This window comes from Canis lupus, chromosome 9 (assembly GCF_003254725.2).
Source record: "Canis lupus dingo isolate Sandy chromosome 9, ASM325472v2, whole genome shotgun sequence".
NCBI classification, from domain to species: Eukaryota; Metazoa; Chordata; class Mammalia; order Carnivora; family Canidae; genus Canis; species Canis lupus.
Window position 1 is genome coordinate 20,269,494 of NC_064251.1, and position 23,864 is coordinate 20,293,357.

At 58.8% G+C, this 23,864-nt stretch overlaps 1 protein-coding gene and 1 long non-coding RNA gene across 10 annotated transcripts; one reads left to right on the forward strand and one right to left on the reverse strand.

Moving 5' to 3' along the window:
- The first annotated feature begins 1,004 nt into the window (after positions 1-1,004).
- On the forward strand, positions 1,005-15,861 carry UBTF (upstream binding transcription factor). 8 transcript variants are annotated; one of them, XM_025439945.3, is made up of 21 exons: positions 1,026-1,405; positions 4,356-4,481; positions 5,926-6,101; positions 6,657-6,740; positions 6,838-6,993; positions 9,383-9,447; positions 9,734-9,854; positions 10,215-10,325; positions 10,664-10,797; positions 10,958-11,099; positions 11,394-11,435; positions 11,560-11,673; positions 11,761-11,916; positions 12,231-12,386; positions 12,489-12,599; positions 13,218-13,306; positions 13,411-13,600; positions 14,576-14,623; positions 14,726-14,797; positions 14,886-15,029; positions 15,113-15,861. In XM_025439945.3, exons 2-21 carry the CDS (start codon positions 4,424-4,426, stop codon positions 15,236-15,238), a joined length of 2,295 nt encoding a protein of 764 aa, XP_025295730.1. In that variant the 5' UTR covers positions 1,026-1,405; positions 4,356-4,423; the 3' UTR covers positions 15,239-15,861. The 8 variants fall into 8 exon arrangements, with proteins under 8 accessions (XP_048969966.1, XP_025295730.1, XP_025295727.1 ...); XM_025439942.3 differs by lacking the exon at positions 1,026-1,405 and adding an exon at positions 1,730-1,868; XM_025439943.3 differs by lacking the exon at positions 1,026-1,405 and adding an exon at positions 3,092-3,227.
- LOC125755721 (uncharacterized) lies at positions 15,334-23,646 on the reverse strand. 2 transcript variants are annotated; one of them, XR_007412863.1, is made up of 2 exons: positions 23,509-23,646; positions 15,334-20,297 (listed from the first exon to the last, which is right to left on the reverse strand). It is a non-coding gene; the product is annotated as an uncharacterized LOC125755721 (long non-coding RNA). The 2 variants fall into 2 exon arrangements; XR_007412862.1 differs by lacking the exon at positions 23,509-23,646 and adding an exon at positions 21,571-22,126.
- Positions 23,647-23,864: the final 218 nt, after the last annotated feature.

Here is a 23,864-nt window from a genome sequence, read left to right on the forward strand (position 1 = left end):
CAGCGGCGGCCCAGACCGCAGGCTCGCCTGTGGGAAGCGGGCGCTCTTCGTCTTCCGGCTCCCTGCGTCCTGACAACCCTGCTGCCTCGGAAGAGGGGAGGCAGAGACCGACGACCGCAGCCGGCAGCCCCGGGAGGGCGGATGGCGGTCCCCGCCCCGGCCTCTCGCCCCCGGAGCCGCAGGACGGCGGAGTGCCGCAGGCCCGGGCGAAGGCTGCCCCGCGGCGGCTCGGGCGGCGGGGCCCGGGTGCCAGGCTCCCCTCGCGGCTCCCCGCCGCCGCTGGGGGAAGGAGGGGGCACAGCGCCCGCGGCCTGCTTTCCCAGGGCTGGCCGAGCCTTTTTGACAAGCTGATTGCATGGCGGGGATTGGCTGGTCCGGGCGTGACGCCGGTAACAACAAAGGTGGAGTTGGAAGAAATTAGATTAAAGGAGAGGAAAAAAAAAAAAAAAATTAAAGGGGGAGCTGGCAGGGGACTGGAGGCAGAGACCGAGGGGGAGATGCGCGAAGCGCGGTCTCCTGGCTCCCGCTTCGCCCCGGAAGCTCCTGGCGCAGACCCACCGGGATCACGCTCTCCGCCCCAACCCCGGCCCAACTACCGAAACCGGGGTGAGGGGTGGGGGGAGGCTGCTGCTTCTTGAGAAATCCCCCTAATTCCCACCCTGACACCCCTTGCTACGGCCCAAGGGGAGAACTTTTTGATCGGACACCTCGGATCCTAAACCCGGAGGAGGTGAGGGGCGTTGAGAACAACGAGAGGCTCGCTCTAAAACCCGGAAGGCCCTCGCGGGGAGCCGAGATCCGGCGAGGCGGGGTGCTCCCCCGGTTTTTCAATGTGTTGCAAATCTAAGAGCTTCTTACTTTTTTTTTTTTGTAAACCCCCCCCCCCTTTATCCCCCACCCCCTCGCTTTGGCTTCAGGGTTGCAAAAGCAAAGAGCAATAAAAAAAAAAAAAAAAAAAAAAAAAGCCGCGCACACACTCAGACACACACCAGTGGCGACAGGGGAGAGTTGGAAAGACGCAGGAGAGAAGCAGGAGGCAGGAGGCAGCGGGGAGGGAGCAATGGGAGCGGGAAGCAGGCAGGTTCCCTCGCAAATCCCCCTCCGGCCCTACGTCGCTTCGCCGGCCCCGGCAGGGGAGCCAGGAACCGGGCTAGCAGATGGAGGAGTGGAGCTCGCTCTAGGCAGCGGGCTTGGCCGGAGAATGGAGGAGCCGCCAAGCGACCGGCTGATTGGAAGAGAAACGCAGAGCGATGGAGGCGGGGGTAGGAGGACGATTTCTCTGCGGGGACTGGCGGCGGCGTATACGCCCGGGTCGGGCGCTGCAGAGCTTGGCTAGCTTTCAACCCGCGCTCGCCGGCTCCAGCCCCGCGCGCCCCCACCCCCAGCCCTCCCGGCGGCTCCGCAGGTGAGTGCGAGCTGGGGGCAAAAAAACCCCAAAAGTCTCAACACGCCCGCCCTGCCCCCCCACCAAAAAAAAGAAAGAAAAGCATTTTTTTCTTTTTCTTTTTTTATTTTCGTGCAGCCCCCATCGCGGTGGGAGGGAAGGGGGTGAGGCTGAGTGGCCCGGAGGAGGCGGAGGGGCCAGGCGAGGCCGGGGTGGCCCGGGAGGCGGCGGCGCCGAGGCGGCTCTGACGGGCGAGCGCTCGGAGCGGCGCTGCGCTGCGCCGAGGCGGGCGGGCGGGCGGGCGGAGCGGGGCGGGCGGAGCGCGGCGCGTGGGGCTCGCCATTAGCCGTCGCTCCGCTTCGCCATCTCGGGCTTTGTCTGGCGACTCGCTGCCCCGGCGTCGGCTGCGGCGGAGCTGCGGCTCCGCTCTTCGGCCCGCCGCACCCCTAGGCGCCCCTGGCCCGCGCTCCCATTCACACGCTCGGTAAGTGAGCCCGGGCTCCGCGGATTTCGGGGGAGAGGGGTTGCTGCGAGTGGCGGCGGCGCCGATCTCCATGCGCCCGGGCAGGCCTGGGGAGCCATGCCGGGCTGGATTGAACCGGCTCCCAGAGCAGCTCCTCCGCCGGACCCCATCGCCCCCTCGCCGTTTCCGGGGTGTAAAGGAGCAAAGGGGACTTCTTTTTTTTTTTTTTTTAATTTGCAGGCAGGGCATTTTGTACGGGTTTTTTTTTTTTTTTTTTTTTTAAGTTTCGTGTGTGTGCTGTTCGGAAGCAAGGGGACCGCGAGGTAGGCGCCGAAGCCTGGCGCCGGGATGGGCGTGCGTGCGCCCCAAGCCGGTGGCCACGCTCCGGGGATGAGGGTGGGCGCGGAGCGCCCGCTCCAGGAGGCGGGAGAAGGGAGCGGGTGAGGACTGCCGTGGAAACCCGAATCTTAGCTGGGAGGACTTGGGGGAGAGCTCCGAAGCAGGGCTGCGGGCACCCCCTCAGCCTCCCCGGCCGCCGGGGGGCCCTCCGGGCACCGTCTCTGGCGGCCGCGCCTCGCGCCCTCCCTCCCGCGCCGGCCGAGCCTGCTAGTTCCCCCGCGGGTCTGGCGAGGTCGCTCTCGGCGCCCGCCCGCCCGCCTCGGCTCCGAGCCCCGCCGCCATCCGGGCGGCTGCGTGTCTCCCTGCCCCGGCCCCCCCTCCCCGGCAGCAGCAGCAGCCGCCGCCGCCGCCGCCGCCGCCGCCACCGCCGCCACCACCACCACCACCACCACTACCACCACCCCCCTCCCCTCCTTCCTTCCCTCCGCCTCGGCCGCCCGGGTCCCCCCAGCTCCCGCCCCTCCTCCCAGCTGCCCCCCGCGGAGCCCGCCCGGGCAGGCTGTGGGAGGGAGCGGAGCCGGCGAGGCGGGCGGGCTGGCGCTCGCTCCCCGGGGGTCGGTGTGCGCTCTACGGGGAAGGACGCGCTCGCTGCCCCGCTTCTCCCGCCCCCCCTCCCGCTCCTCCTCCTCCCTTCTCCCTCCTCCTCCCCGCTCCGGCGGCGGAGGCTGCGGCGGCGGCGGGGGGTGTGCGAGCTGAGGCCGGGGCCGGCGGGCGGGCGGCGGGCGGGCTGCCTGCAGGCGGAGGGCGCTGTGCTTTGTGCTTTTCGCCGCGAGGAGCAGCAGGCAGCAGCAGCCACAGCCGCCGCCGCCGCCACAGCAGCAGCCGCCGCCCCAGCGCCGCCGCCGCCGCGCCCGGAGGAGGAGCCGCTGCCGCCGCGGGAGGGAGCTGCGGCTGTGCCCGGCCGAGCGGGGGAGGGCGCCGCCGCTCAGAGCCGGGGAGGGAGCCGCCGGAGCGGGAAGCCCGGAGGCCGCGCTGCGCCGGGTAACCGAGGCGGCTGAGGACGCGCGCCGGGGTCGGGGCCGGGCGGCGGGGAGCGAACCGCGGGTGCCGTAGACGCCGGGGGAGACCCGGGCCGCCCTCCAGGCAGGGGACTGGACGAAAGAGGATCAGGGTATTGGAGAGGACGCCGAGAGCCGGGGGAGGGGAGGGCAGGAAGCGAGGCCCGAGCCGAGCCCCGGCCGCGGGCACAGGAGCCCGCGCTTCTCCGAGCCGGCAGGCGCAGTTCTCGCCGGCCGCCGGAGGGGGCGGCGGGGCCGGTGAGCGCTGCGCCCCCGCCTCCCGGCCGCCGTCCTCCCGCCCTCTCCTTGGCTCAGCTCCCCGGAGGCCGGGGCGGGGGCGCCGGCGGGGCTGGGCCGCAAGCTCGGGGGAGGAGGCGGCGGTTCCCGCCGTGGTCGCGCCTCTGCGGCGGGCTCCTCCGTGCGCGTCGGGGTGGCTGGGCGGTGGCGGCGCCTCCGGCCCGGGTGGGTGGCTCGGGGGCGGGGGGCAGGCTAGGCCGCTTCTCTCCGGCTGCTCACCCGCCCAGGCGGGCGGGGACGGCGTCGGGAGCCCGAGAGGGGGGGCGGCGGGAATCCGGATCCGGTCCCCGGGGGCGGTGCGGCCGCTACGCTCCGGGGCCGGTGGCGGCTGCGCTGCGTCCGGGTCCCCGCCGGGTTGCGGAGGCGGGGGGAACCGGCCGGGGGGAGGCGGGAGGAGGAGACTGCGGCGCGCGCCCGCTTCCGCGGCCGCGCGCGCCCTTTACCCGCCCTTCCTCCTCCCCCGCCCTCCAGCCTGGGGCCTCCCCGGGGCGGGCGCACAGAGGAGGAGGAGATTTTTTTTTTTTTTTTTTTTTGGCCCGGGTGGGGGAAGGAGGGCGGAGGGCGGGCGCTCGCTGCACGCGGGAGCTGGGAGCAGTCTCTCGCGTGGGCAGGGGAGGGCGCACGCGGTGGAGCCGGGCTGCAGGGGCGCGGGGGGGCGCACTCCCACACCCACAGACCCTTTAGGTCTACTAGGGTCTTGGCAGGGTCTCCGTTAAAGTGCGGACTTGTGCCCCCCTCCCCCTTGGGGGAGGGAGGAATAGAAAGTCCCTCACCTCGCATCCCGCCTGAGTGGGGACTGGTGTCTCTTCTAAAGGGTGAGGTGGTTTTGACCGCGGGTTGCCCGGCCAGCACGACCCAAGGAGGAGGCTGGACGGCTAAAGAATGAACGGAGAAGCTGACTGCCCCACAGACCTGGAAATGGCCGCCCCCAAAGGCCAAGGTAGGAGCACTTTAACTTACGTCCTCTTTTCCCACATGGTTGTTTGCGGGACCCCCTCTCCTTCGAAAGGGGTTAGACAGTCCCTGTTCTCTGAATCGAGGTGAGGGGGGTATCTTCAGTTTTATGAGTCAAGTTTGGCTAAACCCAAGTTATTTGGCCTTGAGGCTATAAACTATATTTTCCACACTTCATTCTCCCACTTAGAGAGAGAGTCTTATGGGAGCCTTCATTCTGGGATTCCCATCTGGCCAGAGTTTGTCCTTTCCTCACCCAGAGTCCTGGAATGGGAGGAAGGATGAGCAATGGGGGGGGAGGGGGAGAAGGGAGGGATTGGCAAGGCTTTTCAGGTGTTTTATTGTTATTCAGAGGACAAGGTTTTGGGTGAGGCAGGTGGAGACAGGATATTTTGGTGGTTTGAGGCTCCAAGCCATAGGAGGTCCATAACTAGATCCTACCCCATCCAGGAGAGATCCTGTGCCGATGGGGGCAGGGGGTTGGATGAAGCTGAGCATCTGGCCCTGACTGGGACGCTGAGAGGACTGAGGATTATTGGTCCATGTGACCCACCCTGTGGCAACCTTGACCCTGGTTACCAGATGCAAATGCAAATGAAGAGCCCTTTTGACTCCTAGTCCTGGTTGTTCTCCTAACTTACCTTCCAGGGTAGCCACCCTCCAGAGAGGCCTGCTGAGGCTAGTTCAGTGGCTGGAAATAGCTGGTTCAGACCCCCCCTCCCCCTTTTTTTTGCCTCCATGGGGAGTTGGACCCAGAAGACAACTCAGAATTCTGGGGGTTCTCCCTGGAGCCAGGGCCCTGAGAACCTTTGCTCGTCTGCTTGTCTTGCCTCTCAGCTGCCCTGTATGGTTCTTCCATTTCCATTCCATTTTTCTTACTTGCCCAAAATTGCCCATGTCTCCAGTGTTAGTTTCCAGCTGTGCCAGAGAGAAATGTCTGCATGGGTTCTCCTTACTGCCCACACTCCATCCTCAGCCCTTGCACATCCATGGTATCCACCTAGAACTTAAACTTGGCAACACATTTCAACTTGGTCTGCCTCCCTGCTTCCCTCCCCTCTCCTAGTAAGTTAGCTGTTTTCCCACCAGGTCCCAAATCACTGTAGCTTCATTTCTTTCTCTTCCCTGCAATAAATAGTAGTCTGTGGCAACCTGGCATGTTAGAAATGACCATAGTTTTGAAGTAAACCAGACTTGATTTCAAGTCTGGCTTTCTAGGTATGATGCTCTCTGGTCTGGAATACCCGCTCCAATCCACATGGTCACAGTTTTCTCTTGTGACTAGGTCATGTCTTGTCTTTGCCTTCACATCAGAGATCCCCAGGGATTTGGGATGCCCAGGGAAAGAAGGATTGAGCACTTAAGGACTGGGGAACAGATGGGGGGGAAGCATGAGCTGGGCATGATGTGCCTTTCTTGCCCCTCCCCAGACCGCTGGTCCCAGGAAGACATGCTGACTTTGCTGGAATGCATGAAGAACAACCTTCCATCCAATGACAGCTCCAAGTTCAAAACAACCGAGTCACATATGGATTGGGAAAAAGTAGCATTTAAAGACTTTTCTGGAGACATGTGCAAGCTCAAATGGGTGGAGATTTCTAATGAGGTAACTGATCCCCTCCCCCTTCTGCTGCCCCCTTCCTGACGCGTCTACGTGAACCCCTGCCTCAACCTTCCTGGTGGGGGAGAGGAAACAGAAGTCAATAAACAGGAAGGAAAGAGACCAGGCGAGGTGCTTATGTGGTCGCCCTTGTGCATTGGGGAGGTGGCACGGTTGATAGCACTGGCCTAGAGCTCTCAGTTCTGCCGCTTCCTAGCTGTGTGGCCTTGAATACTTACATCTGGGATCTTCTCTCGCCTGAGCTGTTCTGGGGATTGAATGAGGTGCTGGCATGGACAACACATCGAGGTCAGGTGGTCACCTTGTTGTCGTCCTTTGGTGTGTACGGACTGTCTGGTCCTGTGCCATAGGAGTGGGCCAGTGCCCAGGTGTTGTCTGGGTGTCAGGGGCTGAGTTGTGGCTGTTGGCTCCTGCCCCTCCTTGTCTGATAAATTCAGTGTAGTGGAAAGTAGAGGAGACCTGTTGGGAAAGGGGGTAGGCTCTAGGGTGGTGTTTTCCTCTCCTGAACTTCCTCTTGCACTCACCTCCTTTCTTCTCCAGGTGAGGAAGTTCCGAACATTGACAGAATTGATCCTTGATGCTCAGGAACATGTTAAAAATCCTTACAAAGGCAAAAAACTCAAGGTGAGTTTCCAGGAGGAGGAGTATGATGTGTAAGAGAGGAATGGTCCAAAGAACAGATACTGTCTGACCTTCACCGTGTCCTTGACCCTCCTTCCAGAAACACCCGGACTTCCCAAAGAAGCCCCTGACCCCTTATTTCCGCTTCTTCATGGAGAAGCGAGCCAAGTATGCGAAACTCCACCCTGAGATGAGCAACCTGGACCTGACCAAGATTCTGTCCAAGAAATACAAGGAGCTGCCGGAGAAGAAGAAGGTGGGGGGAGGGGGGCAAAGTAGGGAGGACGGGAAGGGCAGGGAGCAGCTGGTGCAGTGTAGGTCAGCTCAGGCATAGAGGGACATCAGGGATGGGGTTGGGTAAGCAGAGCAGAGTGCAGGGTCCTGGGCAGCCACACTCGGTCCCCTCCTCCCACTCCCATACACTATCAAGTGCAGGCATGGTCGAAGGTGTGACCCGGACTGAAGCAGATGCTCGGACCAGCCCTTTCCCCCCACAGACAGTCCAGTGTTGCCTCATCCAGCTTTACCTCTATGGTCGCATTCTCACTGTTAGGCTGGCACAGCAGCTCATCCTTGGACAGTTTTCACTGTGGTCTCACTTGGTGCGTGCAGTATCCTCATAAAGGGAACCCCCAGAGAAGGGGTTATTCCGGTTGTGTGGGCAAGGAACTGGGGCCCAGGAGGGACTCGCGTCCTGGGTCACACAACTAGCAACAGCAGAACAGCACTTGGGTGCTCTTCTCACCGCCATGTCCACACATATTAAGTGGGCTTCCTTCCTCCACGTTCAGCCAAGGATTTGTACCTTGTCCCTTGTGGCCTCGTGCTGTCAAGTGGACCCTCACAGAGGGCAGCAAAGCAGTGGAGGAGCCTGCAGCAGGGCCCCAAGTGAGATGGGGAGAGGAGAGAGATGGACAGCCAGGGTGCTGGACTGTGAGGTGGAGCCAGGGAGAGATGTCGGTGAGGGGCAGTGGGAGAGACAAGAACGCACATTTACTGGAAGAAGAGACAAAGCCTTATGTGGCCAGGTCTCAGGACGTGGCACCGGCTGCCACACCATACATAGCCCTCTGTCTTCCTGGTTTGTGCACTCTGGCTGCAGACTCCCGTGCCCTTGGTTCTGTATCCAAAAAGAAGCCAGCTTGGCTGGGTGAAACCAGCTGTCTACACTTGCTGTCCAGGCCAAGCAGGAGTAGGAATTAAGAGTTTTCTTTGGCCCCTCTGATGGGGATGTTGCAGAGCTGACTGTACACACAACACCCAGACTCTCATGGAGAGGGAGGGAGAGGCAGAGGGTCTGAGGACCTGGGAGAGTTAAGAAACTATGTGGTAGAGTGGACAGAGTGCTGGCCTGGGGGACACGAGACTTGGGGTTCTGCTCCTGACTACCACTGAATTGTTCTGTGTGTGACCTTTGGTAAGTTACCTCATTTCTCTGGACATGGTCTTTATCTGAGGTGCAGAGGATAAGCCCAGTCTGCTTGTGCCTTATTCTGAAAGCCGCTGTTCTGTGTGAGGAGGGCTGAGATTAGGGCAGAGTAGGCTGGGCTCTGCTCCCCATTTTCTACAAGAACCACAGGGGAAGGTGAAGCTGGTTCCTCCTGTGCCTGGTGCCTCTTGTGAAAGGCAGGGGTTGGACTCAGTTGCCATGAGCCTCTGGATGCTTCCACAGCTGACTCTTGTGAACCGGGGGAAAAAGGGAGAAAGGAGAGCTGGACGTTGAGCAGTAGTGAGGACAGGAGGTAGATGAAGGAAGGAAGAAAAGAAGAGAGGAATGGAGAGGCAGGAACAAAATGGAAGTAGGCGGGTGATGGCGGGAAGGGAGGCCAGCCCTATAGAAAGAGGTGGAGGAGAAGGAAGAGAAGCCAAGGCAGAGGAGAACCAGTCGGGTGGGGGAAGGGGAGCTCGAGGAGCCTGCCAGCCAGGAGCTTGGAGAAGGGATCAGAGGCAGGGAAGAAGGTGATGGGAAGGGGTTTGGGATGGGGAGGGCATATGAAGGATAGTCAGGGTTCCAGGGGGACCACTCAGCAGATCGGGAAGAAAATTCAAGTTGAGAGATCTATGAGAATGTCATTCACGTTGCAAGAATTCACTCTGGGTGCCTTCAACACAGTCTACCCTTGGGCCTTACTTGAAAGCAAGACTCAGCCTGCCCCCGGCCCTGTGAACCATCTTTGAGGCAACAGACCAACAGTAGCTGCCACAGACCTGAGAGGAGGGAATAATAGGGGCAAGGCCTACACCTCCTCCTAATGCATTGAGGAGAGTTTTGCGGTGTTGGGGAAAGGTGGGGAGGTAAGGTCAGGGGGAGTCCCAGCTGTGTCACTACTCACTGTGACTGGGTAATGCTGGGTCCCACTCCTGGGACTCTCCCTCTCTTGACAGGAGGGAATAGGACATAGGATGTATTCTGGGAGGCCCCTGTAGCTCCCACTGTGTGGCTCTAAGCTAGCAGTTGGGGCTACGGTTGAGCGCCCCCCCCCCCCCCCCACAGCCCACTGGAAGGCAGGCCACCATCTCCTGCCAGCTCACGCCACCTTCTATCCACATCACCACTGGGAGGCAAAATAGCTAGCAAGGAGGACTCAGTGGCTTTTGTAGCTCAGGCTTTGGGTCGTGGATGACCCCATCCCCTCCTCCCCCAGATGAAATATATTCAGGACTTCCAGAGAGAGAAACAGGAGTTCGAGCGAAACCTGGCCCGGTTCAGGTAAGGCAGTGGAGCCCAGAGGAGGGCCACAGGGCACTGGGTGTGGCAGGTTAGGGTGATACCAACCAGAGCCTCGAGCTTGCCATCTGTGAGGCATGGAAGATGGATGGGTCATGTGTAGACCCTAGTGGGTCACACTCAAGGGCAGGGACAGGCAGGTAGCCACTGTCCCACTAGGCCCCAGTTGATAGGCCTAGGAGCCTTGGTGGGTGGGGCAGCTAGCTGGGGGTCTCCCTGGCAGGATCCCCCTGTACCCGCTGACTGTTGCTCCCCATGCCCTGGCTAGGGAGGATCACCCTGACCTAATCCAGAATGCCAAGAAGTCGGACATCCCTGAGAAGCCCAAAACCCCCCAGCAGCTGTGGTACACCCACGAGAAGAAGGTGTATCTCAAAGTGCGGCCAGATGTGAGTGTCCGGCCAGGGGGTAGGGATGGAGGGCGCACGGTGGTGGCAAGGGGGGAGCCGCGCCAGGTCGGCCGGGCACGGTGCAGGGGAGCAGGAGAGGAGGCCCCTCCCCAGGGGTGGGCTGCATGGACAGGGCCTGGGCCAGCTGGCGTGCGAGTGTGTGCGTGCGTGCGTGTGTGAGCCTGTCCCCTTGCACCTAGGCGGGATTCCCGCCTCTCTACTTTCCCCTCCTGGCCTGTGGGGGACACTCCTGTGACCTCCTGTGGCCTGAGGGGGTGGGGGCCTCTGTGCCCCCTTCCCCCTTCTCCCCTCCCCCTGCCCCTGGCTGCCTGTGTGTGTCTGACGGCTTTTGGTTTGCAGGCCACTACGAAGGAGGTGAAGGACTCCCTGGGGAAGCAGTGGTCTCAGCTCTCGGACAAAAAGAGGCTGAAATGGATTCATAAGGCCCTGGAGCAGCGGAAGGAGTACGAGGTTAGGCTTCCGCTGCGCTCCTCCCCATCCGGCTCTTCAAGAGCCTCTGCCCTCTGACTCTGTGGCCTCCGCACTCTGCGGGAGGCAGTCATTCCCTGTCCCTTCATTGAGGGAGGGGCCTTCTGGGCCCCTCACCTCTGCCCCTACCTTCCCCACCCACCCCCCCAAGAGATCTCAGGCTAGGGCAGGGCAGGGCACCACGTCTCGTGTGACATAGCAGACACACGGCCACCCCCCAGCTTTGCTCCCTGCCTCCCCTCCCCAGCGGCTCTCCCCCCTCCCCAGCCCCCGCTAACCCCACACCCCGTTGCCCTCCATCCCCCCACCTCACTCTGCAGGAGATTATGCGTGACTATATCCAGAAGCACCCCGAGCTGAACATCAGTGAGGAGGGCATCACCAAGTCCACCCTCACCAAGGCCGAACGCCAGCTCAAGGACAAGTTTGATGGGCGACCCACCAAGCCACCTCCGTGAGCACTGCCCTGGGGTGGGTGGGTGAGTGGGCACGAGGGCTTCTAGGGAGCTGGGCCATCCAAGGATCTCGGCCAGGTTCTGAAGTTGAAGCCAGGTGCCCTGGACTGCCCTGGTCACTCAAGGGGGTTGCTCTTCCTTTCCTGCTGTTTCTGATAGGAACAGCTACTCGCTGTACTGCGCAGAGCTGATGGCCAACATGAAGGACGTGCCCAGCACTGAGCGCATGGTGCTATGCAGCCAGCAGTGGAAACTGCTCTCCCAGAAGGAGAAGGATGCCTACCACAAGAAGTGTGACCAGGTAGGTTGTGCTAAAGAGGACGTCTGGAGACCCTTGGGGCCTTGGGAGTATCTGACCCCAACTAGGGGTCAGTCAGTGGTCAAACGTGTCTCAAACACCTGCTACAAACTTCGTCTAGTCTGCTAGGTTTAGCATCTGGGCTGATCAAGCCAGATGGCCCCCAGGCTGCCTGTCTAGTGTCTATAGAAGGAGATTAGGCCCTGTCCAGGCTCCGAACATTTTGTAGAAGGCTCTTGTCCCTTGGGAACGAGCAGGTATGTGCCCACACTGACCCGGACTCCCCTTCTTTCCTAGAAAAAGAAAGATTATGAGGTGGAGCTTCTCCGTTTCCTAGAGGTGAGTGTTCTCGTAGGTGGGGCATTGGGCAGAGGCCCTGGGATTAAGCAGGGCCCTCTGGACTACCTGGGAGGAGCTGGCTCCCAGGTGCGCAGCCCCATGCCACGTCTTGTCTCTGGACCAGAGCTTGCCAGAGGAGGAACAGCAGCGGGTCCTGGGGGAGGAGAAGATGTTAAGCATCAACAAGAAGCAAGCCACCAGCCCCGCCTCCAAGAAGCCCTCGCAGGAAGGGGGCAAGGTGGGCAGGGGGCACAACGGGCGGTGGTGGGGGAACATGGGGCTCCCTGTCCACACCCCCACGGACCCGACCTCTGTCCACCGACAGGGCGGTTCAGAGAAGCCCAAGCGGCCGGTGTCGGCCATGTTCATCTTCTCTGAAGAGAAGCGGCGGCAGCTGCAGGAGGAGCGGCCCGAGCTCTCGGAGAGCGAGCTGACCCGTCTTCTGGCCCGCATGTGGAACGACTTGTCCGAAAAGAAGAAGGTCAGGCTTCGGGGGCTTCTCCCCCAGGGGCGGGCCACACTTCCTCAGCCACGGCCTGCGCTTTAGCCCTCCCTTAGCCCTCCCTGTGCCTGGGCTCAGGTGCCGAGGGGGCCCGCAGCTCCGCAGCATCCCGGGGAGCAGAGCCGGTTGGCGGGCTGAGCCCCAGGCCGAGCCCCAGGGGGGGACATCTGCGCCGGCCCAAGCCTCTGCCGGCCCCGCCCTGCCGGGAGAGGGGGGGGTGCCTCCACTGTGGACGGGGGACGCGCGCCCCCTGGGGGCGGCCGGAAGGATGACGCCCTGCCGGCCCTCCGCAGGCCAAGTACAAGGCCCGGGAGGCGGCGCTGAAGGCCCAGTCGGAGAGGAAGCCAGGCGGGGACCGCGAGGACCGGGGCAAGCTGCCCGAGTCACCCAAGAGAGCCGAGGAGATCTGGCAGCAGAGCGTCATCGGGGACTACCTGGCCCGCTTCAAGGTGGCAGGGAGCCCGAAAGGGGTTGTTCAGTGGCCTGCCCTCGCGGGCCGGTTCCAGCCCCAGGTGACCCCTCCCATAGCTGATGCCTCTGTTTCTCTCCAGAATGACCGGGTGAAGGCCTTGAAAGCCATGGAGATGACCTGGAACAACATGGAGAAGAAAGAGAAACTCATGTGGATTAAGAAGGCAGCCGAAGACCAAAAGCGATACGAGGTGGGAAGAAGGGCTCTGCTGGTCAGCATGGTGGCCCCTAGGGAGCTGGGGGTCAGAGCACCCTTTTGGGCTGGCAGCTGTCCTCAGTGGGTGGGCTGTGGAGCTGGGAGTCCCAGCCTTGGTTGTGTGACCCTGAGCAAATCTGCCAGCTTCCTTCTCTGAGCCTCAGTCACACATCAATCAGTACATGGGGGCTGTGAGACCAGTCATGTGAGTGTAGTTGTGACAGCACTTCCAAGCAGGGGCGCCTGGCCCAGGTGTGACCTGTTAGGACGTAGCTCCTCCGCTCGGCCTCAGTTTCTTTTTTTTTTTTTTTTTTTTTTTTTTTTAAATTTTTTTTTAACTTTTTTTATTTATGATAGTCACAGAGAGAGAGAGAGAGAGAGGCAGAGACACAGGCAGAGGGAGAAGCAGGCTCCATGCACTGGGAGCCTGATGTGGGATTCGATCCCGGGTCTCCAGGATCACGCCCTGGGCCAAAGGCAGGCGCCAAACCGCTGCGCCACCCAGGAATCCCTCGGCCTCAGTTTCTAAGGCAACTGATGGCGTGGGGCAGATGGTAGAAATAATTTTGGGTGAGGGGTGGAGTGAGCGTGACTCCTTTGAGTGTCCCCACAGAGAGAGCTGAGTGAGATGCGGGCACCCCCAACTGCTGCAAACTCATCCAAGAAGATGAAGTTTCAAGGAGAACCCAAGAAGCCTCCCATGTGAGTCTAAGGGGGCTAGAACCCACCTTGGCCGCAGGAAGGGTCATGGCTGGATGGCTGTAGGGTAGGCGTCCTAACCCTCCCTGTGCCACTCTACCACCTAGGAACGGTTACCAGAAGTTCTCCCAGGAGCTGCTGTCCAATGGGGAGCTGAACCACCTGCCGCTGAAAGAGCGCATGGTGGAGATTGGCAGCCGCTGGCAGCGCATCTCCCAGAGCCAGAAAGAGCACTACAAAAAATTGGCAGAGGAGCAGCAGAAGCAGTACAAAGTACATCTGGACCTCTGGGTCAAGGTGAGAGGGCTGGGGTGGGGGTACCTGGGTGGCTCAGTGGTTGGGCATCTGCCTTTGGCTCCGGGTGTGATCCTGGGGTCCTGGGATCAAGTCCTGCATTGGGCTCCCCTCAGGGAGTCTGCTTCTCCCTCTGCCTAGGTCTCTGCCTCTTTCAGTCTCTCATGAATAAACAAATAAAATCTTAAGAAAAAAAAGGTGAGAGGGCTGGGGACCCTTGGAAGGAGGAGGCAGCATCTGGCTGGCCTGCCTCCACGATTCCATTCATTGTCCTAGCAGTCCTATGATCAATATCAAAGAAAAGAAACTAAGGTTCAGAGAGATTAAGTAATTTACCCAAGGTTACACAGCTAGTAAATAGAGTAATCCAAGCCAGATTGCCTTGTCCTACCTCCAGCTGGGACCAGAGGGCGTCTCCCAGACTCTGGTTTGGCCTCAAGCCTCCGAGCTCTTCTTGGGCGCCTTGGTTGAGCAGTCAGGTTTATAACGTGGGGAGAGCCACCTCTTTCGCCCCCAGCTATCCAGGCAAGTTAGCCAGGGACCCTGGGAGATAGCAGGGTTTAAGTGTCTAGAGGTTTTGGGGAGCCACAGACTCCTTTATCAGTGGCTCTAGGCTTGTTGGGTGGGAGTGATGATACCAAGCTATGATAGTCATTGTAGGGGGCTTCTCTGCTGAGGAAGGCCCTAACTCTGGAGCCTCCCCTTGACTGTAGAACAGTAGGAGGGACATGAAAACCACAGTCCTAATACAGGGTAGCTTAGAAAAGAATTCAGGGCTTCTTAGGCATTAGTCCTGGACTGTCTTCGCAGATCCTGGGGGGCACTCTGCAGAGACCCAAGGTATGGGGAGAGTGGCAGGAGTAGAATGGGGTAATGGTATGTAAATGCTTAACCCACTGCCTGGCTTTTGGTCAACACACTCCCATCAGCAGTAGTTTGGGTGGCGTTCCAACCTTTACCTCCTTCTCTGTCTCCCAGAGTTTGTCTCCTCAGGACCGTGCAGCGTATAAAGAGTACATCTCCAATGTGAGTGTGGGAGCAGGGTGGTGCTGGGGAAAGGGGGGGTTTGGGGGTCCACTGTCTGGAACTCCTGGCTTCTCCCTTCGTCTGTGTTCCCCTTCCCTGCAGAAACGTAAGAGCATGACCAAGCTTCGAGGCCCAAACCCCAAATCCAGCAGGACTGCCTTGCAGTCCAAGTCGGTAAGGAGCTCCTCCAAGATGGAGGGGGGGGTCCTCGGTGCCTGGAGGAGTGTGGCACAGACCACTGACATGCCTCTGCCCCTCCCAGGAGTCTGAGGAGGATGATGAAGAGGATGAGGAGGATGAGGATGAGGACGAAGAGGAGGAGGATGATGAGAACGGGGATTCCTCTGAGGATGGTGGGGACTCCTCCGAGTCCAGCAGCGAGGACGAGAGTGAGGACGGAGATGAGGTCAGGCAGCAGGGTGTGGTGGGAGGGCAGGGTGGCCCTTACCAGGACTGCCACCTGGTGACCGCATTCCTTGCCCCCCCCAGAACGAGGAGGATGATGAGGATGAGGACGATGATGAGGACGACGATGAGGATGAGGACAATGAGTCTGAGGGCAGCAGCTCTAGCTCCTCCTCCTCGGGGGACTCCTCGGACTCTGACTCCAACTGAGACTCATCCCACCCAGGGCTCCCCTCCCCAACTGACCACCTTTGTTTCTCCCCCATGTTCTGTCCCCTGCCCCTGGCCTCCCCCACTTTCTTTCTTTTTCTTTTTCTTTTTTTTTTTAATTCGGTGGGGGAGGGGCTGGAGGAGCCCAGGCCAGGACTCTGCAGCCTCAGAGACATCAGCCCTGGGGGGCCCTCCAGGGAGTGCAACCATCAGACTGAGCCACCACTGGACCGGCCCGGCCCACCCCTCTTCTGCACTTGGGGTTCCGTCATGGACAATGGACCTGGGAGTGGGGTGGGGGGTCCCAAAGAGTTCAGTGAGGCCCTCCACACCTGCAGCCCGACCCATGGGAGGGTGGAAGCTTGGGGAAGACCCTTCCTGTCCTGGAGGGGCTTGCCGACTGGACCCCTGCATTGGAACTGGAGGCAGGGAACACGTGGGGGGAGAGGAGGGCAGGAGCCTCAGAGAGAACAGGCGCCGCCCCATAGCCCTCTCCCCTGCCCTCTGCAGGAAGGAGCTGCCTGGACCCACTCATGGGGGGGAGGGGGCAGAAGTGTTTTTTATATATGTGTATATATTTTTTTTTTTAAGCTCTGAGCTGTCAACGAGACGTTTCCTACCGATCTCGGCTGCCGTCTCTGTTGTCATTTCTGGGAGAGGGAGGGTTTAGGGGGTAGGTTTGGGACTTTTTAAAAACGGTCTTGATGTGAATGGAAAAGTGCGTGCGCGGGAGCGTGTGTCGCCTGTACATAGCATGGGTGCACCTGTGGATGTGTGCAAAGGCGTGTGTGCATGTGTGTGTGCGCGCGCGTGTGTAAGAGAAGGGGGAGCCCACCTCAGTCTGAATCTGGTGAATGGGTTGCTAAGGGCCAGGGAGATGTTGATCCTGGTGGGAACAGGCTGGGGCAGCCCCTTTCTCCACATTCTCTGCTTTGCCTAATCTCTGATTCAATTGTGGGGGGGGGGGGGGCGGTGTACTGACCACTCTAATGCTTCCTGTATATCTGCTTCTCTCTGCCAGGGCTACATGACTCTGAGCCACCGCTGGTCTCCAGTGGGGCATTGGGAGGGGGACAGACTGGGTGCACCTAAAAGAGCTTTTATTTAGTGGGAAGGGCCTTCCCAGTTCATCTGGGAGGTTGCCTGGCCACCTTAGGCTCAGAAACTGGGCTTGGGGAGATAGATGGGAAGCTCTTAACACACACCCCTCCTGCCTTTCCCTGTATCCTTCAGCTCCCCCACACCCCCACCCCATTCCCTTTGATTTCTCAGGTCTGCTCCCTTCCCCGCCCCTCCAAACCCCCAGGTGGGGAAGGGGTCTGCAAAGGCTGCTTTTGCAGCTGTCCTAACCCTTCCTGGCCATCTCCAAATGTCTGGTAACCTAATCCCTAGACCCTTAATAAGCCAAGCCACCTTATCTCTGTGGATTGAAATTTTTTATTTTTTATTAAATTTTGGCTTTTTTTTCTTACAATCATGTTAATGACCTATTTAGTGGGGGCTTTGTGCTTTTCCGCCTTCCCCCTCTGAATGAAAGCCAAGGGATGGGGGAAGAATGGGAATTCCACCCAGGAGGTGGGATGGGAAAGGTAGGTCCCACCCCCAAAGGAAAGCAAACAATCTGCTTTGCCTCGGAAGTGGTGCTGGGGGTGGGGAACCTGGGGGGACACTCCCCTCTCCCACTCCCCTTCCTTTGTCCTGACCCTGACACAGGGGTTCATAGGTTCTATTTCTTCCCCAAGAGCCTCTGCAAAGAACCCCATTTTCCTGTCTGAATGCCCCTACACTGTTGTGTTTTAGTGGAATGTGTTTTCATTTAAAGACAACTTTGAATGGGGCACTTCTTTTTTTCGTGTTTTAAAAATCAAAAATTCTTACAGTACGAACAGGGCTGTGGGGATGGGGGTGTTGGTGCTGTAAGAGGTCACTCTGAGTGCATTTTGGCACTGGGATGGGATGGTTGGAGTGGGAGGACCCTCCCCACTCTCTCCCCTTTTTTTCTAATATTTAAGGAGTGTTTTTGTAGGTTTCAACAACAACCACAACTTGAATTTGTATCATGGGAGGTGGGAGGGAGTGTCTTAGAGGTGTCTGCCTAAGCTTAAGGCCAACTGTAGAAGTTTTGTTTTCCCTCTTTTTGTACAATAAAGTGAAAAACAAAGGTTTGACTGCTGTCTGGTCACTGGACTCAATGAAGGGTGGGGTGCAGGGGTTACCCAACAGGTTCAATAGGGAAAGACTTGAAGCTAGCTTGTTTGCCCCTTCTCTAGAACCATCTTTATTTTCGTGAGGATTCCATAGGCAACCTACTTTCATACTGTTTTGTGCTATTGCACTTCCATTTCAGTTTATTCACCTTGGGTTGTCAAACCACTAAGGACTCTCAGAATTTGGGGAACAGATATGTTATTTTCTCCCAGAGTGTATTGCCCTGGGAAACTGACGGCAATAGACTCTTAGGGTCAGGGGTTCACCCTGGTCGTGTACGGACTTATCATTGGGAGTTGGGGTGACCCTCCCACCTTGAGCTCTCCGCCTCACCCAAGGTTAGAAATGACTTCCCCTAGCTCCACCCAGGGCTCTTAGGGGAAACGGGCTGGGCTGAGATGACTCGCCCTCTGGGGTTAAGGAAGATAGCCTTCCCTGCACAGGCCTTGGCCAGGTTCCTGGAACTGCCAAGGGCTGGAGACCTAGGCCCCATACCCTTGTGTTCTTGTCCAAACTGCTGGAAATCTTACTACTCTTCGTGGTCTCCCAATTCGTCACATCCCACTTAACCACTTCCCTAGGGTGACTCTAAATTCACCAGCACGTTCATCATTCCATCCAGTGGACAGTTGTCCATCTCTTGACTTCTTGGTCTATTCTGCTGGCATTGACTCCTCATTCTATCCTAGGCATTTAGGTCATCTTATGAACCTCCAATTATCACCTATAGGTAACCAATCCAAAAGGTGGTATCTACAGAGACCACTCTTCCAAACTGCAAACCTGTGTAGGTTTCTGTGTATTGTCTGAGGTCTCTTGCAGGCAGCTCAAGGCCCAAAACGTCACCCTCTAGTTATTCAAATTAGAAACTAGGATACCAGCTTTCACTTCTCTCCCTCTTAGACCTTCATATTTATTTGCTCACCTGGACCTGTCCATTCTACTTCCTGTATCTCTCCCAAATCTGTCTACCCTTCTCCAATGCTGTCAACCCCATCCGAATCAAGGCCACTACAACTTTTTTGCAAAGACTTACTAAAACTGACCTTCCTGCTTGCCCTCTTGCCCCTTACAGTCCATTCTGCACACAGCAACCAAAGTCATGTTTTAAAATGAACTCTGGGGGCTCCTGGTGAGCTCAGTTGAAAAGTGTATGACTCTGGATCTTGGGGTCATGAATTTGAGCCCCACATTGGGTGTAGAGCTTACTTAAATAAACAAAACAAAAAAAAACTTAAAAAGATAAGAAATCTTATCGCTTCTGTACAACTTACATGACTCTAAAAGGTCTGGCCCCTGCTTCCCATTTCGTACCTTCTCTCACCCTGCTCTTCCTAATCACCCACAATGATCCAACCAAGTGATCTCTTTTGTTCTTCAAACATGCCTACCACAGGGCCTTTGTACTTGTTCTTTCTGCCCTGAATGCTAATCTCTCAATTCTACCCACAGCTGGTTTTCTCATGCTTCAGGCTTCAGCTCAAATGGCACCTCATACACAGGCCTTCCTAATAATCCCTTCCTAGTGAGGCCTCCTCCTCCTCCATCTTGTTTTTTTTTTTTTTTTTTTTAAGATTTTATTTATTAATTAATTTGTTCATGAGAGATACACAAAGAGAGAGGCAGAGACACAGGCAGAGGGAGAAGCAGGCTGCCTGTGGGGAGCCTGATGCAGGACTCGATCCCAGGACCCCAGGATCATGCCCTGAGCCAAAGGCAGACTCTCAACTACTGGGCCACCCAGGCATCCCCTACATCTTGTTTCTGTATTTGTTTACTTGTTTATTGTCTATGTCCTCAAGTAGAAGACACCTTATCTGCTTGTCTACAGTAATCCCAGCACCTAAAATGGCCTGGTATACATTTGACACTCAAGAAACATTTGTTGAATGAGTTACTAAGTACAGCTGACAAGGCCCTGGGGAACCTGTTGCCCCTGCTGGTCTCTGCACCAATTCCAGCTATACTAGCCATCCATGTCTCAAAACATACCACACTCTCTCTCAGGGTCAGTACACATTCTGCCTATACAAACAACCATTCTCTCTGCCTCTAATGTTCCTCTTCACCTCACTGTCTAGTTAATTCAGGGCCCTCCTTAAAAGATCACTCCTTCGGGACGCCTGGATGGCTCAGCGGTTGAGCATCTGCCATCAGCTCCAGGTCCTGATCCCGGGATCCGGGATGGAGTTCCACATTGGGATCCTTGTGGGGAACCTGCTTCTTCCTCTCCCTGTGTCTCTGCCTCTCTCTCTGTCATGAATAAATAAAATCTTAAAAAAAAAAATCATTTCTTCAGTGGTGGTTGGAGGTCTTCTCTGACCCCTTGATTAAAAGATATCCATGTCATTTGTTTCTTCAGCAGCCCGGATACCTTCACACTCATCAGACTTTGCTGGGGTATAAACTCCACTAGGACAAAGTCTGTGTGTCTCTCTGGCTCGCTGCTGTAACCCCAGGGCCTCACCCAGTGCCCAGACCAGCGCAGTCCTTAGTGTTTATTGACTGACTGATGCTAACTGTGGAGACCGGGCACGTTCCCAAAGAGGTCACCGCCACACAGCAGCCCAGGCCAAGGGCCGGATGAATAGAACAATCCACTTGTAAAGGAGTTTGGTGTGAGGATGGCCATGGGTGGGAAAGTGAGGAAGAATTTAGGTAAACAGGGAGGAGACAGGAAGGCTTCCTGGGCATGTGTAAATTCCTCAGCGCAGATATACTGGGCATATTCAGAGTCTAAAAAACAGATCAGAATCACTGGAACTGAGAATTCCTGATTCACATTTTGGAGGTTCCTGAAGGCCAAGTTCAATGATCTTCGGAGAGTCTCCACCAGCTGGTCCCACAGTACCTACAACATATACCAAACAGAACTTGTCATTCTCTTTATATTCTCACATCTCTTCCTCAGAGTTCCCCATCTTGGTTAAAGGTGTTTTCAGAGATTCTTTGTCTTTTACCCCATACACCTCAATCAGTAACAAAAATCTACCGACTCAGCATGCCAGAGTAATCTATAAAATCCAAGTCTGATCAAACGGTTCACCTTGGGGACTCCTCATGGTCTATAGGGTTAAAGCCCATATTACTCAGCACACCTTTAGTCCTGTATGGTCTGACCCGCTAACCTCCTGCTGTTTATCCATCCATTCCCATGTTCCAGCCAATTCCCCAAACTGAGCCATACTCCTGAAGCTTGCTGTTTGGGATGTCTAGTGCCTTCCCAGTCTGCCTTGTCCTAGTTCATGTCCCACTATAAGGCTTTACTGACCAACTCTCTTACATCATTTCATCTGTCCTTCTGGGCACCCCATCCTGTATTCTCTTTCTCTTTTTAAAAATATTTTATATGAGAGAGAGAGCACACAAACAGGAGCCGGGGTGAGGGGTGGGGGGTGGCAGAAGGAAAGGGAGCAGCAGACTCCCCACTGAACAGGGATCCTCTATCCCAGAACCTTGGGATCATGACCTGAGCAGAAGTCAGACCCTTAAATGACTGAGCCACCCAGGCGCCCTCTTGTTTTTTATCAGTGTTTGGCAATTATTTTCTTACACTTCTGTCTATCCTACAAATTATGAACTTCTTGAGAAAGCACAACTGTCTTATTTCATCTTTGCATCCCAGCACAGGACACTGTAAGAATTCTTACAGCATGTAATAATAACAGCTACAATTTATAAAGCACTTACGCGGAGCTAAGAGCTTCACATGCACTGACCTGTCAGTCCTCACAACAACCTAACGAGATAGGTACTATCATTATACCCGGTGACAACAGAGGAAACTGAGGCAACAGGAGTTCATTTGCTCGAATTCATTTGCCAAGTCCACAGATTTAAATTCAAATCTGACTCCTGTTTTTAACCACTTAGGACTATCGCCTCAATGTTTGCTGAAGACCAAACAGTCAACAACAGTCCCCAAGTGTATGATTGAGGACTTTCCTCGTTTAATCCTATCTTCTAGGGGGAGGGGGCTGTCAGACCCCCGTTCCAACACTGCAGACCCAGAGAATAACCGAGATGGAAGCGCCAGTTTGGGCACTGGTCGCGGCTAGGAAAGGCCTTTTCCTCCAGAAGGCAAAGGGGAACTCGGAGGGCGCGCGACCACGGGGAAGTACTACCCCGGGGAGTAGCGCGGGGTCGGAGGGTCTGGCCGGGGCCAGGCAGGCTGTCCGAGAGGTGGGGGGTCCAGCGTGGGTTCCGGAAGCAGGAAAGCCGAGCAGGTGTGGGATCTAAATTAGGCTGAGGGCGGGGAGGGCGCTCGGCTCAGAAGGACAGAGCTCGGCCTCCGCCCTCAGCGGAGGACCCTCATCTCGGGCGTTCGTTGGCTCGCAGGCCTGCAGTGGGCTGAGACCCGCCCAGAAACAGGGGATCGGAGGCTGGGACGAGCCCCTCTGGCTCCATAGATTTTCTGCCTTGAGGTGCTAACAGAGCCCCACTTCAACTCCGGCCTCTTCCGAGAAGTGGCTGCACGCTACGGGGTAAATGCCGGCGTTGGGGCGCCGGGGGGCGGGAGGAGGTGTGTGTGTGGGGGAAGAGCCGGGAGCCCCGAGGGAAGGGCGGGGGATCCTGGGCCGGAAGGCGTCCCAGGCTCGGCTGGAGCCGGCGCTCTCTTTCGACGCCACCCGCTGCCCCCGCCCCGGAGCCGGCCGGGACGGCACAACGTCTCCGCCCCCAGCGCACCGCGCACCTCACCTTGAACGGCGCTCCACCCACCACCATCCTATTGGGCCGGCCGGACCGAGGCGAGACGGCGATTGGCCGAGGTGCCCGCCGAAGGCCCCGCCCATCTCCCCGCCCCCGTCCCCGTCCGCCGGTACTTTGGACGGCGGCGTGGCGCCCCTCCTCCCCGCCCGGTCCCCGCCCCCTGGAGCAAATGCTGCCGAGCTGCGGCCGCGGGGCAGATGCACGCGCTCGGGCCCTTCTAGCAGGCGCGAGCAGTCGCTGGGCGCGCGAAAGCGAAAGAAGGAAGAGGAAGGGAGGGCGGGGGCGGGGTGTTGAAGAGGGGCGGGAGGAGGAAGAGGAGGAGGTTGGAGCGCGCTCGCGCTTGGCCTCGCGCCCGCGCGGAGGGAGGGGGAGAGGGGCGCGCGCGCGCACGCTCGCGTTCTCGCTCGCTCCATCCATCCATCCTCCGGTCGCGGCACGCGCGCGCGCTCCGGGCTCGCGCCGCACCCCCCGCCCGGGAGAGGCGGGCTGGAGTGGGGGGCGGGGGGAGGGGCGCGCGGACGGCGCGCGGACTGCGCGCGGGCGGGGTGAGGTGAGGAGGAGGAGGCGGCGACGGGACGAGAAGGGAGGGGAAGGGGCCATGGCCGCCCGGTGAGGCGGCGAGGCGGGGGGGCGGCCCGACCCCCCGGCCCCGGGCCCTGGGCCCCGGGGAGAGGCGAGGACGGACCGACGGACATGGGGCTCCGGAGCAGCCGCCGCCGCCGCCGCCGCCGGAGGACGCGGCCCTGAGAGGCCGCCGGGCCCCGGCGCGGCCCCCCGGGCGGGGTGAGTACGGGACGGAGACGGGGACGGGGGAGGGGCCTGCGGGGGGCGGGGGGCGGGGCCCGAGGCGGGGCTTGGGCCCCCTCCCCCCAGGTCTGGGTCAGCGCCCCTTCCCCTCCCCCCGGGCCGACGCGGAAACGCCCGGCTTCCCCCGGCTTCCCGGCCCGGCCGGGGCCCCCAGCTCTCCCCCTGTCTGGGTCCCCCCTGGGCGGGGCAGGGCCGGCCGGGGAGGGGGCGCGGGGCCTTTGTTAGGGAGCCAGGCCCCAGCCCCCGGGACAATAGAGACACCCTCCCGGACTCCTCTCCCCGGCCGGCTGGGGCTGTCGGCGGGGGGGAAGGAGAGGGGCCGGGACGCGTCCCACTCTGCCCACTCTCTAGGGGTCGGTCTGTCCCGGACCGGCGCCGGCCTCGGGCGGCTCGGCTCTCCTCCCCCCAGTCGGTATGATGCAGCAGCAGTGCCGCAGGGACGGGGGAAGAGCCGAGGCCCGGCCTCCTACCCTCCCCGGTGCCCCTGGCTCATTTGTCAGTCCCCACCCCACTCTAGGCCGGCAGCTCCTTAAACTCGTACCCACCGTTAAGAGGGGCCCCGGACTGTGGGCGCTGTTTCAGAATCCTTTGGTGGGGATTCCTGGACTTTGGGGCTCTTGGAGAGACTTCCGGGCTGGTCCTGAGGGAGGGAGGGTGGTTATCTAAAAAGAAGAACAGGTAAGGGGAGTGCCCACTCCCGGCATGCCATCCCCACCGGGCTCTACCCCTCCTTCCTGCTCATGATGGCTAGAAATGCTCCTTCAGCTCTAGGCTTCTGTGGGCTCTGTGCCCCTTCTGTAGTCACAGGCTTATTTCAAGGGAAGACACAGTGGGGTGAAGGTTGTAGGGCTCTAGGGCTGTTCCTACTTCTGGTAGCAGTACCCCCCCAAGTGGACATCCT